Below are 13511 nucleotides of genomic sequence, written 5' to 3'. Positions count from 1 at the left end.
AGAATCTTCATTAGCCGTTAACAGGTACATAAAGATGAAATGATGCTTTGAAGCATCGAAGCATCGAAGCAAACAGGACAACAACAAAAAAAACGGCATGTCTCAGGCAAGCTGAACATGAACAGGTCATGAAAACAGAAACATATGGTAGGACTGCCATTCGTTAAGTGCAAAAGTGCAACAAAAGATGCTTAAGCTGGAGCAAGAACACCACCAAAACCCCAGAGCAATGGAGGAAAAAAATATGTTCTTCTCTTCTCTAAAATCCAGACAGGTATACAGTTAGATGTTTCGTTTGAAGCCAAGATAAGGTCAAATGCATTTATAGTCTGCCCAAGTTGCCAATCTGAGCATCATTGAACCATCATGTTAACTTCTCAAGCACACAGTAGGAATAGCAAATTCCATCTCCTTCAAGGCACTTTTCCTTGTGGAGAATGATGCAATATTCCACTCCTCACACTTCAAAAGTTTTCTACCAGTATTCCAAGAAGAACTGAAAATGTTCTGGAGGCCCTGTTCCTCATTTGATCATAGCTACATACTGCAAGGGATTTTCCATTTTGTCAACTCCCCGTACAATCTACAGTAAGTCCATTGAGTGTTCATTGACTTCAAAGCTTTCTATTATGTGTTGTAGGTCAAAACAGATTGATGATGTTTATAACAGAAGTTAGCTTTACATTTTTCATAATAAAACATAATATTCAGATCTACAAATAAATATTTGATGGTTAGAAAAAATTACTATAAATTGCATAATACAATAAGAATATAATTTCAATATCTGGCTCCAATAAAGGATAATATTTCTGATATATCTTCAATCGAGTTCTTCCTAAAACAACAAGACCGTAAATAGCCCTCCAATTTAAGATCATTTTCAGTCTAAAACTCGGATTTATCTGGGTCGAACAAATAAACCCAATTTGACTTCCCTTAATATATTGGTTGAAAAAAATGCCTGTCAAAGCAGGAGTTGATCAATATAAAATTAAGGAAAACAGAACACATCATCACTCTTACAAAGCCCTTACCACTAACAAAGACCTTCCTCTACTTGCAATGCTAGCCTGAGGTCAGAAAGAGGCAATTTTTGGCATTACCTTATTCCACGCAACCTCAACAAACTGATAACACACTCTTCATGCTCCTTCTTATCATGTCAAAACACATGCAGATAACCCACAGATAGCACACACAAGACTCATCACATCACTGTGCATGAAAAAACACTGAAGCACCAATCAACCAGCAAAATCTGCCACAAGAAACAAGAGAATCTGTATGAATTTTATATTAATGATTTATCTTTAAACTTTAATGTTAGCAAACCACAAAGATAAAGCATGATGTGTAGGCCAAGGTTAATGCATGTAGAGACTGAAAATGAGACCCTGAATACTACAAGTGAATTCAGGATTTTCTTTTATTTGCTCAAGTATTGGAACATACATCTAAACAAAAGATTAGGAACATGGTTCTATGGAACAGTTGTTGAACTGGAGGAGGCTGATCTGAATGAAAGTTAGATGCAGTTGATCATAAGAAAGGGCAAAGTTTAAAGGAATACTCCACCCCAAAATGAAGTTTTGTCATTAATCACTTACCACCATGACGTTCCAAACCCGTAAAAGCTTAGTTTGTCCCTAGAACACAATTCAACATATTTTGGAAGAAAACCAGGAGGGCTTGTAACTGTCCCATAGACTGCCAAGTAAGTTACACTGACATGGTCCAGAAAAGTATGAAAAGCACCATCAGAATAGTCCATCTGCCATCAGTGGTTCAACCATAATGTTATGAAGCATTGAGAATACTTTTTGTACATGAATAAAATGAAAATAACAACTTTATTCAACAATTCGTCTCCTCTGTGTCTCTCCACATCAGTATAACGCCATTTTGGACAATATGAGTTGGACGCAGGCAGCATATGCTCTTTTGAATCAGCGGCGCAGCTAGGATGCGCTGTTTTTTTTTTAAATCACAATGTAAATATACGTAGAAAACGTATACTTGCAGTGCGTCTGACACAGAAGACCTTAAGCTGTGCTTCCAACTTATATTCTTCAAAATGGCACTACGGTGATGTGGAAAGACAGTGGAGACATTGTTTAATAAAGCCGTTATTCTTGTTTTATTCACATACAAAAATTATTCTCGTCACTTCATAACATTACGGTTGAATCACTGATGGCTGATGGACTATTTTAACAACATCTTTCAATTCCTTTCTGGATCTTAGCCTTTCTGTCTGAGCATATAACGGGCCGAGCCGCTTAAACTACTGTGAAAGGAAATTATAAACTACCAGTTTTTAAAGGCCTTATTATGAAGCTTGTCACATGTTAAGAACAAATTGGATTAAGCACTTTCTCCGCAAGAAGCACAGTCTGTGTCTTCATATTATTTCTGACGCGTTCGTATTAAACTACTGTTTATCGATATAAACTGTATTGCCTCATATTGAATCACTTATAAAGAAAATATCGATATATCGTACAAACTTGATATACTGCCCAGCCCTAGTAGTTTGGTCAGATATTTAAAAGGCAAGCAAGCAAAACAGTGCACAAGTTTCTTAAGTTATCTGACGGTAAGGAGAGCGAGAGATGCGTAATAGAGTGAGGAGAGGAGAGAGAGAGTGTCAGAGCAAAATTATGGGCATTGACTATAAACATTTATTTTAAATGGCAAGCATACACGATTAAAGCAAAAATGAAACTAGCAGACTGTGTGGAATATGCTGGGCTAGAAGTGTCTCTCTCATTCTGCACGAATGCAAACATGTTTAGTTTGTTTTAAAATTATGGTTTTTATTTATTACACGAGGGTCCACGTATAGTCAGTCCCTCCAGAAAATGCGATTATGCGATCGCGTGATTTAATGCATAATCAGCCAAGGGCCGCATATTTATGCGGTGGTCGCATTTTTTCAAATACGCCGCACTTTCGCCGCATAAATTGCAGATTTCAGGAAGCAGAATATGCAGAGGTAGCATGATTTCTTAATAATAATCATTTTTGTTGCAAAAAAGTCACATATATCTTAGCAGAAAGTTGAAAAATGTTGCGTTTACTTCACACAAGTAAATCGCCATTATTTCCCAATGGGAACCTTATGAAGTGACGTAATTGCGCGACGTGAACATCATCTGCGAACCCCGTGGTGAAACCAGGGTGAAGGACGCAAATCATTCTCATCTGCCAACAAAAATAAGTGCAAAAGACCGCGCGAAGCAGTTACCCGGTGTGTTACATGACAGTGGGGGCAAATTATTTTGAGAGAGGGATGAGGATGAGGACGGCGAATGATAGGCCAGTGTTAAAGGCTACGCAGTTAGCTTTCATTTTCACAGTGGACTGTTGTAGTTTCATTCAGAAGTTGATGCACCTCTACAGTTGTAAGATTGTACTTTTTTGTTACAGAATAGTACCAAAACCTTACAGTTGTAAGTATATTAGTAGTATGTAAAATAATTTACGCTGCAGTAAGAGATTGCACTTTGCAATTCCTGTAAAACAGCATTTGTATATTTGTGTGTATAATTTATTTGTATTCATTTTTACAGAAGTTGTGTTAATTAAGGTCTGAAATAAAACTTATATATTCTGTGATTTAGTATGCTTGCTTATCATAGGAAGTCATAAGAAATGACTCTTTACAGTAAGGTAGTAGCCTAGTGAGAACAGGGTGTCTTTTTCTTCAAACCGCAGTTTTTGCAAGTTTCCGCAATTTCATCGCATAAGATTTCAAAAATATCCCGCATATTCCATCGCATTTTTTAAGAAAACCTGCCGCAAAATCAAGGATTTTTGCCCGCAACAATCACAAAAATAACCCGCGTTTTTCTGGAGGGACTGTATAGTGAGCGTGACGCAAATTAAAATCACCAAAATAGTATAGCGTACTCATATAATGCATAATGTGTGGTTCCCTGCATTATTTTAGGAAAATGTTTTGTGATTATAGTATTATTGAGCATCTCCAATGGAGCAGCTCTAATGCACCATTAAAATGAAAACTGAAAGTAACAAAAGCTTATATATTACATTTTAACAGGTATAATTAAGTGTGGAAATAGGAAATATCTAGTTTACTAAATCTGTTTGCTAAATGAAGCCAACTAACATGATTCTTCTTCTTACTATTAATATTATTTTGTCTCTATAGCCAACGTTTGTAAAAAAAAGTTACAAATGCTGTAAAAATACAGGTATCTGTATCGGTATCGACAAGTACCACAAATGAAAGTACTGGACAAAAATTAAAGTGGTAACGGTGCATCCCTAGTATTAGATGACAGCAAAGGTAACCTAAGTGTAAAAATTTGTAAAATAGCCTGAAATAATAAAATCTATCAATACCATTAATAAATAATAAAAGTATTTGATCTACTGTGTGTCCCTATCTGTAATTTGTCTTTAAGGTCCAGAAAACAAAGTCATACAGGTTTAGGACAACATGAAGGTGAGAAAATTATGAAAGGATGTAAATTTTTGGGTGAACAACCCCTTCAATGATACATACTGAACAAGAGCACACTCTCAGTTCAATGACTGGTAATGTTTAAACTCCATGCCACTGCTGCAAAAGCTGTGCATTGGTAGTGCTCATTACTGGCTACACATTTCAATCTGCCTTTGGTATTCCACGTCTGCAACCCCCCCCCCCCATTCAGTCTCTGCCCTCTGGCCGATCTGGCAGAGGGGGAGATTTTAATTGTGGCTATAGAACTCTGCACGGTTCTTTGCCTGTGAGCGAGCCCTCACTTCAGTGAGTGAGAGCTTGCTTTAGTGATATTGGGTCCAGTCCATCCCTCCAGGCTGCTTTTAATGGCCCTCTCCTCTCTTTCATAGCCGGGGCTGAGATTGTTTTCCATGTGATGCCTGTTAATTCTGCTGCAGGGAAGGGCAACCGTATACCCATCCTTCTTTTTTTGTATGAGAGATACATTTCTTCTTGCTTTCCGTCTCCATTTTTCCTTCTCACAATACTCACTTTTCTCGACTTGAGCTGAAAGTTAAGGACAACATGTTACACTTACGGAATATATGCAGACCAAGAAAGTGCTTGTGGTTTGGTTGGCATCAAGAATCACTATAATTCGTCCTATATTAGGAAACATCTATACCAACACATATTAACATTGGTTAAAGGGATAGTTCACCCAAAAATGAAAATTACCCCATGATTCACTACCCCTCAAGACATCCTAGGTGTATGAAAACCATGTGAAGAAGTAAATTGTTTTTGCTATACTCTACATTTTATTAGTCTTAAGATGACAGCGCAACAATTATGGATGTTTTTCACACAAACTCATTGCTTCACTTCAGGAGCACCCAGAGCCATGTGGAGTACTTTTTATGATGGATGGATACACTTTTTTTGTGCTTAAAAATCTTGATCCCTCATTCACTGCCATAATAAAGCTTGGAAGAGAAATTTTATTTTTTAACTCCAAAGAAAGTCCTATAAATACTATGGCTTGAGGGTGAGTAAATCATGGGGTAATTTTCATTTTTGGGCGAAATATCCCTTAATGTTTTGCCGTCTGCCACTTTAAATGCTCTTTTCAAAGCAGGATGAATTCTGATTGGCTGGGGATGTGGTGGGGGGTGTCCCCCTTGGTAGAAATCATGGTCCGGATGTTGGTGGGGGGGCCCTTGGTAGAAATCGTGGTCCGGGGGCACATAGTGCGCAGAATTAAAGGTGCAGGGACTTGAGCCCAACCACACTGCCCTCTCCCCATGCATGCCACTGGACTTAGAGACCATCATTACTTGTCCTCAACATGTAACTGGCCAGAAAACTCATGGTTCATTGGTGTCAAAAACCATGGCAACCTTCAAGAAATATAACCGTAATAATACAAGAAGTGCACCAGACACAATACAAAAACATCTTCTCTTCCTGTTTTTCCACATGGATTGTTTCTCAATCTGTTGTCCTCTCCATCGCCCTGGCCTCGGGACTGGGATGAACATGTTAATATGGGCTGCTCATGTTAGGACAGCTCAACTCTGAACCCTCATGTGTGATCTGCCCGTAGGCTCAGTCTGGTATGCAGGCCCACAGGAACTCAGCTGCCTTTATTACAGTGTGCCCTTCAACTCGCCCTTCAGAAACATCCTCATCACCTGCCCTTGTGACTAATCTACCCTCGAGCGGGTCCTGCAGGGCTGCCCTCTGGCCTAAATGCTTCATGAACCCAAAGACAGATGGAATAGCCTTCAAACAACAAACCACCTCGAGGGCATCTATGTCAGACAAAGAGCAAGCAGAAAACGCCACCCTTTCCTTAACCGCTGTAAACAAGAGCTTGTACATTTTATCCCAGTGAAGATCCCTGCAGAATGACACCACAGGAAGCTTTTGTTTAAAACTGAACGTGGAGCAAGGACAAGGTATTTTGCTGTCAGGATGCGGGGGTGGGGGAAGAATGAGTGGAGCCATTATGACATGGCTGTCTCCTGCTTCGGGCCATGCTGCCCTTCAGGCACATTGCTGTGGAGATGAAATCTCTGACTGGACCCTTCAGAGCAGGCCCAGCCACGGACCCCTAGGCGAGGACCGACCCCTTTAGAGAAGTCATATTCACTTTGCTCCACATTGAGGGGGTGTGTGTGTGTTGGGAGGGGGCAGCGCCGAGGGCAACGTTGAGTTGGATGTGAAAGACAGAAATGATGGGATGAATATGAAGAGAGAAGACGTCTCTTTGACTACATTCTGGACATGTGAGATGCAAATGTTCCTACCTGTGATGCCAAAAATTCATCTGCGAAAGCATCAGGTTTGCTGATCTGTTTTGGTTATGTTTTATGTGGGTGGATGAAGGTAATCCATAGTGAAAGAGGTCGGCAGTGCATTCACAGAGCATAAATAATGCTTTTATTTGGTTATTTATGCTCTCCATAAAGGGACATTTAGTGCCCTTCACAGCAGCAGATTGCTGAAATGCTAGTAAAGAGAAGATCTAAGCCATGTGGTGGGTCATTAGAACACAGCCCCTACTGTCATTATTGAAAGTGGTAATGATCGTTTATGTGCGATATCATCTGACATGTCTCTTATTGATAATATGCCATGGGCAGCAGCATGTGAAGACAGTATTTACAAAGAAATTAAAATGGCAATGGCTTGATTTACTAAATAAGCAAAATTAAGCTTTGCTCAAGCAAAAAATTTAGTTAGCATGTGACTGGTCGGGGCATTTGTTACAACCATAGATTTTTATCTTATTACCACGATGCCAAATTCTTTTTTGTGCACGTGTTAAAAAAAAAGTCATATTTAATAGCTGAATTCCAAATGAATTAACAAAAATACAAAATACTCATTATAATCAGTGTTACACTGGATGCGGCATGACACGACAAGAAAAATCCCTGAAAGTAAACTGCCTCATCCCATTTATGAGGTACTGACACAGAGTTCAGATGTCCTGTGTGGACAGACTTAACCTGTTGTGACGCGGCGATTGTAGTATTTGGTTTCCCAAGAAGGTCCCAACAACAAAATTAGGTTGCTGAATTCATAAACTGTATTTTCCTGCTCTCAGATTTGCCAATCTAAACTGAACGCTGTGTATGGTGTTTGAGGTAATTGTGAATTACCATAAATTTAAAGTCTAGTTAAAACAAATTTGCAAATACTACTGTTATTACACTTGTATTTAATACTTTGTATTATGCCTGTTATAGAGTGACGTCACGTGCATTACCGCCAGTGGCAGTAGACAACCTGACACGGCATCGTTTTCCCAACTGTTGCTCCATAACTTATGGTCATACCAATGCAGGTTAGTCATACAGATAGAAGCAAATCATCATTTAAAACTGTAAAGCTTTTGTAAAATAAAGAAAACTTATTTTTGCAGCCACGCTTTTTTTCTGTGAACTATGGAGCGCATTACAATTATCCGAAAATCAGCAAAAAAAATTGTTAATGATTTAAGTGAAATATATTTTGTGTACAGGCCTATGTATTAATTTTTTACATAGCCTTTATAGTTGTATTGTTTTCTCCGTTCACAGAAATGCTGCAGGTGCATGATGTGACCTTGTGTAAATCAGTGTTTTACACTGGTTTCAACAAAAAGCTGCATGTTACCTGCGATTCATTTTCACTTAAATGTCAGCCTAATACTGTCAGCCGGTTCGTGACATATCCTGGATAAACTATAATGCCGATGCATTGCCATTGCGACTTACCTATGATGAATTTACAGCTGAGAGCAGCATTTCACTCGTTGGATGACTATGCTGTCTGACAAACTATATTTTTCATGCTTTTTCTGATATGTTGACGGCTTTAAAATAATCAAAAATTGGCTAATAAATATCAGTGCCAGATACATCGGTTTTATATTTTAGAAACTTATTTAGGGTCATAACATTTTTAAATGTTACTCAAACAAGTATCTTGTGCTCACCAAGGCAGTATTTATTTTTATGAAAACAGTAAAAACAGTAATATTATAAAAAAATAAAAAAAATTATATAACCTATAACATAAAATGCTGATTTAGTGGTCAAGAAAATGTTATCATCAATATCATTTGTTATAATTTTGTGGAAAAGATTATAGATTATTTTTAAGATTAACGAATTAAACCGCATTTATTTCAAACGGAAATCTTTTGAAACATTTTACATTTCTTCATTGTTATGATACTTTTTTGGTAACCCTTTAGGGACGAATTCTTACTAATAACTAGTTGCTTACTAGCATGCATATTAACTGCATATTGGCTGTTTATTAGCACTAATAAAGAACATATTAACACCTTATTCTGCATAACCATATTTTAGATCACTTAATCTTACCCAATACCTAAACATAAGTACCTTACTAACTATTAATAACCAGCAAATAGGACGTTTGAAGCAAACAACGTAGCTAATAGTTAATAATGAGACTTGGTTCCCAAATTAAAGTGTGATTCCAAGTTCTACCAAATTTTACCATAGATTTTGACAACATTTGAAGTTCTTTGTAATTCTCACACAAAAGTATAAAATCTTTTACAGTCTTTATTCCAATTCATGTTTCTATTTTATGTTTATAATGTGAACCATCTAAGATCTGGTTATTTGTTTTATGGCTTTTAATTCTTTATGTTTTTATTAAAGAATGATGAAGAATATTTTTTTTAAAGCATCTAAAACTGGACAGTCACTGCTGCACTATTTAAAATCTTGCCAAGGACGACGTACATTTTGTATCCTTAAGATTTGCTTTTGTTGTCCATTCTGAATATTCGCGGGATTTGAAAAATTCCTTTCTTGGGACTTTGAGAAGTAAAAATCTTACCCTTCAGGAGCTGACATGCTTTAATCTACTTGGTGTTGGCTCACATGAACCTTAGTATGGAGGTCCATATAAATAAGGGCCTGAGGGTCTTACCTCTGCACCTGCTGAGGCCCCAGGAGAATCAAGCTTGCGTTTCTTGCGGGGTCCGATGGCGGCAAGGGCTGTGAGGTTGGCATCCCGCTGTCTCATCTGGGCGAGTTCCTGCTGCTGCATCTGAATGGCAAGAACATCAAATCAATATTAACTGCATGAACGCTATATCAAAGCCATTCATGAGAAACAGACAATTTATACATAGTGTAGGTCTGTGAATAACAAGTTCCTAAATAAGCATTACTGTGTATTACATTCCCTTACACGAATTATCATGTTCAAATATTTGTATGCAGTGTATTTTACATTTATTCCAAACTGCCCCGAAGAGTTCTATAGAGCAAATGAAGCTCCGAACATCACGCACAGCTTCAATGCAGCAAATAACTCAGAGCTTTTGCCATATCTGGGTGCTTAATTCAATTTCTTTCCATGAGGGAATGAGGGAGAAAGTGAGTGAGTGTTTGAGAATGAGAGAGTGAGCGATTTTCAAAAAGCACAGCCTGCAGGTAAAGTCATCTCACCCTAGCAGGCAGTGACAGAGCCAGCCACGCCGGGAGGGGTGGATGAGGAGGGGGCGGTGCGTCCTCTGTTTCTCCGCTCAGAGTGAGCGCTGCCGGGCACAGAATGCAGAGTCCTCACCTCTCCTCACCCTGACACTTACACCACTGTGGCCATGAACTCGCAAAAAAAAAAAAAAAAACACTAGCAGCAAGAACGGCTTTGTGTGTCATCAACGGACCCATCTGAAAGTGTGTTCACCAAGCCACAGCGGCCGCTGGAGTCATGAAGTGAAGTGGGGGATACAAAAGTATAGGGACACCATCTTCTAATGAACAGGTTTGACTACTTTAGTCATTTCCATGAGTACAAATCTTAATGTTTAAGCATATAATAAAATTCTAGGGAATTATGTTTTTACTAAATTACTAAACCATAATCTGTTCATTAGAAGGGGTGTCCCAATACTCTTTTCCATACAGACGGTGTATATACTTATACACACACACAGTATATTTAAAATATAGCATTAGTATATAAAATATAGATAGCATTCACATATATTTTATAGTAATTTATTTTTATAAAATTGTATTATATATTAAAATGTATTAGATTATGATAAAACAGACCTTTTTCACTTACAGATAGATTTATTAACTTTACTTTAATAAAAGTGATTATATATATCTAGTATACTGTGATTTAATATTAACAAATTTCTTTGTGTCGACTGATAAAGGCATATTTGAGTCTTACAGACGGATCTATGGGAGAACAACATAAAAACGATTGTAACACACTGTTTTCCTTTTGAAGGAATGACGTGAATCAGTCGCAGAGTAAAACATTTCCATTGTGTAGATTACTTTTAATTGACTGAATTTGTCACTTGTGCTGCTAGAAACAATTTGTCCAAATAATTGCGCCGCCCGCCCCTCCTTTTACAAATACAAACTAAATAACATAATGAAGAGGGGGAAATTGACAAACCGCTAATTCAAGGCAACGTTTACATGCTAATTAAGTCAGGGTTATGCTAATCGGAAGGGAAGTGGTGCACACGGCATGCACACGCATGGATGACCCGGAGAGAGTGAGCTGACACGTAAACACGGCCAGCGCCACCGCTGCATGTCAGCGATCTGGTGCACTAAACTTTCACCTGACCCTGACAGCTACGGTGAATTGGCCCAAGGGCACATAAAAGAGACGATGGTGGGGTGTGCATGAATTTATTAGAAGTAATGCAAGGTAAGGAGGCCTTGTACGGATAAAGTACAGTGACTTGCAGTGTTTAACAGAAGGACAGGGACTGTGTGGTTGTTACGGCTGATCTTCTCTCACCGCCTGCAGCTAGAGCGCTGACTTGCGTTCATATTCGATTATTTGATGAGGAGTGAAAGGGGAACCTAGTTACGCCATCTGTAATCCAGAGCACTGTAGCTCCACATAATGACGGTTTAATGACTGACCTCAATCACAAAACCTGCTGCTCAACTTTAACACGGTTGTTCACCGCTGTGAATATCGATTGGAGAACCTCCACTTGCTTCCTTAAAATCAGAAGTGTGCAACACTACGGCTGTGTTCAGAATGAAATAGTAGCATACTACTAACTGCCCAGTACATACTGTAAACCAGTATGTGTTCAATATAGTATGCAATAACAATGATTGCTCTACATAGTCTTTTCAATTCACAGAGTCTAGTTATCAAAAGCCAAAGTTTGTCATTTTTTTAAATGTTTTCTTAACCAGTCGTGCTAGTTTGGTGCAGGACTATTTGTTTGGATGACCAATGGTCGACAGTGTTTCAAAGTGCTGAACTATTTCAGTCATAAATTACACACTTGACCTTAAAATGCAGTTCTTTGTTGTTGTTTTTTAAATCATAACTAGTAACAATTAAAAATATAATCATAATTATAATCATGTTGAGACTGCATATAGATTCCAAAGCATCAACAAATGGCTAATAGCACCCTCCCAGCATACATCGCTCTCCGTTGAAGTTGATAATCTGTATGCAGTCATTTTATTATATTAACAATGTATGTCCTGTTAACACATTTTTTGAATATATATATATATATATATATATATAGACAGAGAGAGAGAGATTTCACAATTTAGAGTTGATGTCTATTTTAATGTTTTGAAATATAATTTATTCCTGTGATGCAAATCAGCATCATTAATCCAGTTTTCAGTGTCACATGATGCTTCAGAAATCTCTATGATTTGCCGCTAAAGAAACATTAATAAAGTTATTACAGTATGATTCTTTTAAATGCATATTTTAAAATGCATACTTATAAAAAAAAAATATTGTCTATGCACTGACCAAAACATTTGAACAAAAATGTATTTATATATATATATATAAAATTGTTTATATATATAAAATGTAAAAATATAATTATTTTGTATATTACTATATCACTTTGAGGTGATGTTGATGTGGACTTGCGCAAACTACTAGTTTTGTCGAAATGTCTTTCTCTCAATGGCCCACCTGTCTACTTGTGAGACAGAGAGACAGGATGCGATGAAGAAAGAAATGCTTGTAGTCTATAATCATTTAAAAAGGTCAGGCGCAAGAGAGAGAGGCAGAGAGAGTGAGCCTGCCAGCGCTGCTCTCCATCTCTCTTGATCCTTATCTGCAGTCCGGCCCACCAGAATGACTCGCCTGAGAGAAACACCTTAATAACTGCACAGGTTGATGTCGAGTGTAGCGGTTCAATTAGGGTGCTGGATGAAGTCAAGGACGTGAGAAAACACGAAACACGATTCCTGATCCTAATTCTAGCGTGATTCTGGGAGTCTTTGATATGCTGAATATCAGCTGCTGAGCTTCTCTGCGAGTGAGTGGCAGTTTTGAGCTCAGGGGTGTTCGGAGGATCTATCACCTTCCAAAACTCCTTATTAACAAGGTGAAGCACAAGGCGTAAACCCTTGATAATGAGCCAATATAACAATCCAAGAACACAAGACAGAAAAGCAAGTTTCCAAAAACTCTTTTCACATCCCACTAGTATCAGAATGTGTGTACAGCACGTGCAGTTATGAAAATCTTAGGCGCTAAATGAAGATGTTGATTGGTTTGTTTTGTTAACTGAATCAACAAACAATCTGTTCGGTTAAAATACGATTAAAAAAAAAACCTCCATGGGTGTTTAAAACTTTACAATTCTAAAATACACTATAGTTAAAAGTGATTACTGAAAAGGTTAATCAAAAGTTTAGCTTAACTTGTAAACACATTTTGAAAATGTTTAACAAAAAGAAAAAAAAAATAAGTCTGCCGTTAACGTGTGTGTGTGTATATATATAGTAAGTGTGTGTGGGCTTACAGCGGTATAATGTCAAATTCAAATTAAGCAAAGCAAAAATATTTTTTATTATAAATATTTTTTTGGACACACAAAAACTTATAGATTATAAAATTATAAATATTTACATATGATGTCCAAATATATTTACATTTTTTGCATTTGCATTAATATTTTATTTGTAGAATGTTACACTCGCATTGCTGCCTGGGTACAAAAAAAAAAAAAAAAAAAAATACTGCTAGCTTAACTGGAAAATTA

At 37.5% G+C, this 13511-nt stretch overlaps 1 protein-coding gene across 3 annotated transcripts in view; it reads right to left on the bottom strand.

The window, feature by feature from the left end:
- LOC128014013 (transcription initiation factor TFIID subunit 4-like) overlaps window positions 1–13511 on the bottom strand; it is a 43307-nt gene that overhangs the window by 13398 nt on the left and 16398 nt on the right. For all 3 annotated transcript variants that reach the window (XM_052597246.1, XM_052597244.1, XM_052597245.1), the window contains exon 13: window positions 9416–9535. In XM_052597246.1, the coding sequence (XP_052453206.1) occupies window positions 9416–9535 (120 nt within the window). The remainder of the gene's footprint in view (window positions 1–9415; window positions 9536–13511) is intronic.

The sequence above is a fragment of the Carassius gibelio genome, chromosome B25 (genome assembly GCF_023724105.1).
Source record: "Carassius gibelio isolate Cgi1373 ecotype wild population from Czech Republic chromosome B25, carGib1.2-hapl.c, whole genome shotgun sequence".
In the NCBI taxonomy this organism is placed as follows: domain Eukaryota; kingdom Metazoa; phylum Chordata; class Actinopteri; order Cypriniformes; family Cyprinidae; genus Carassius; species Carassius gibelio.
This window is presented reverse-complemented; position numbering and strand designations above follow the sequence as displayed.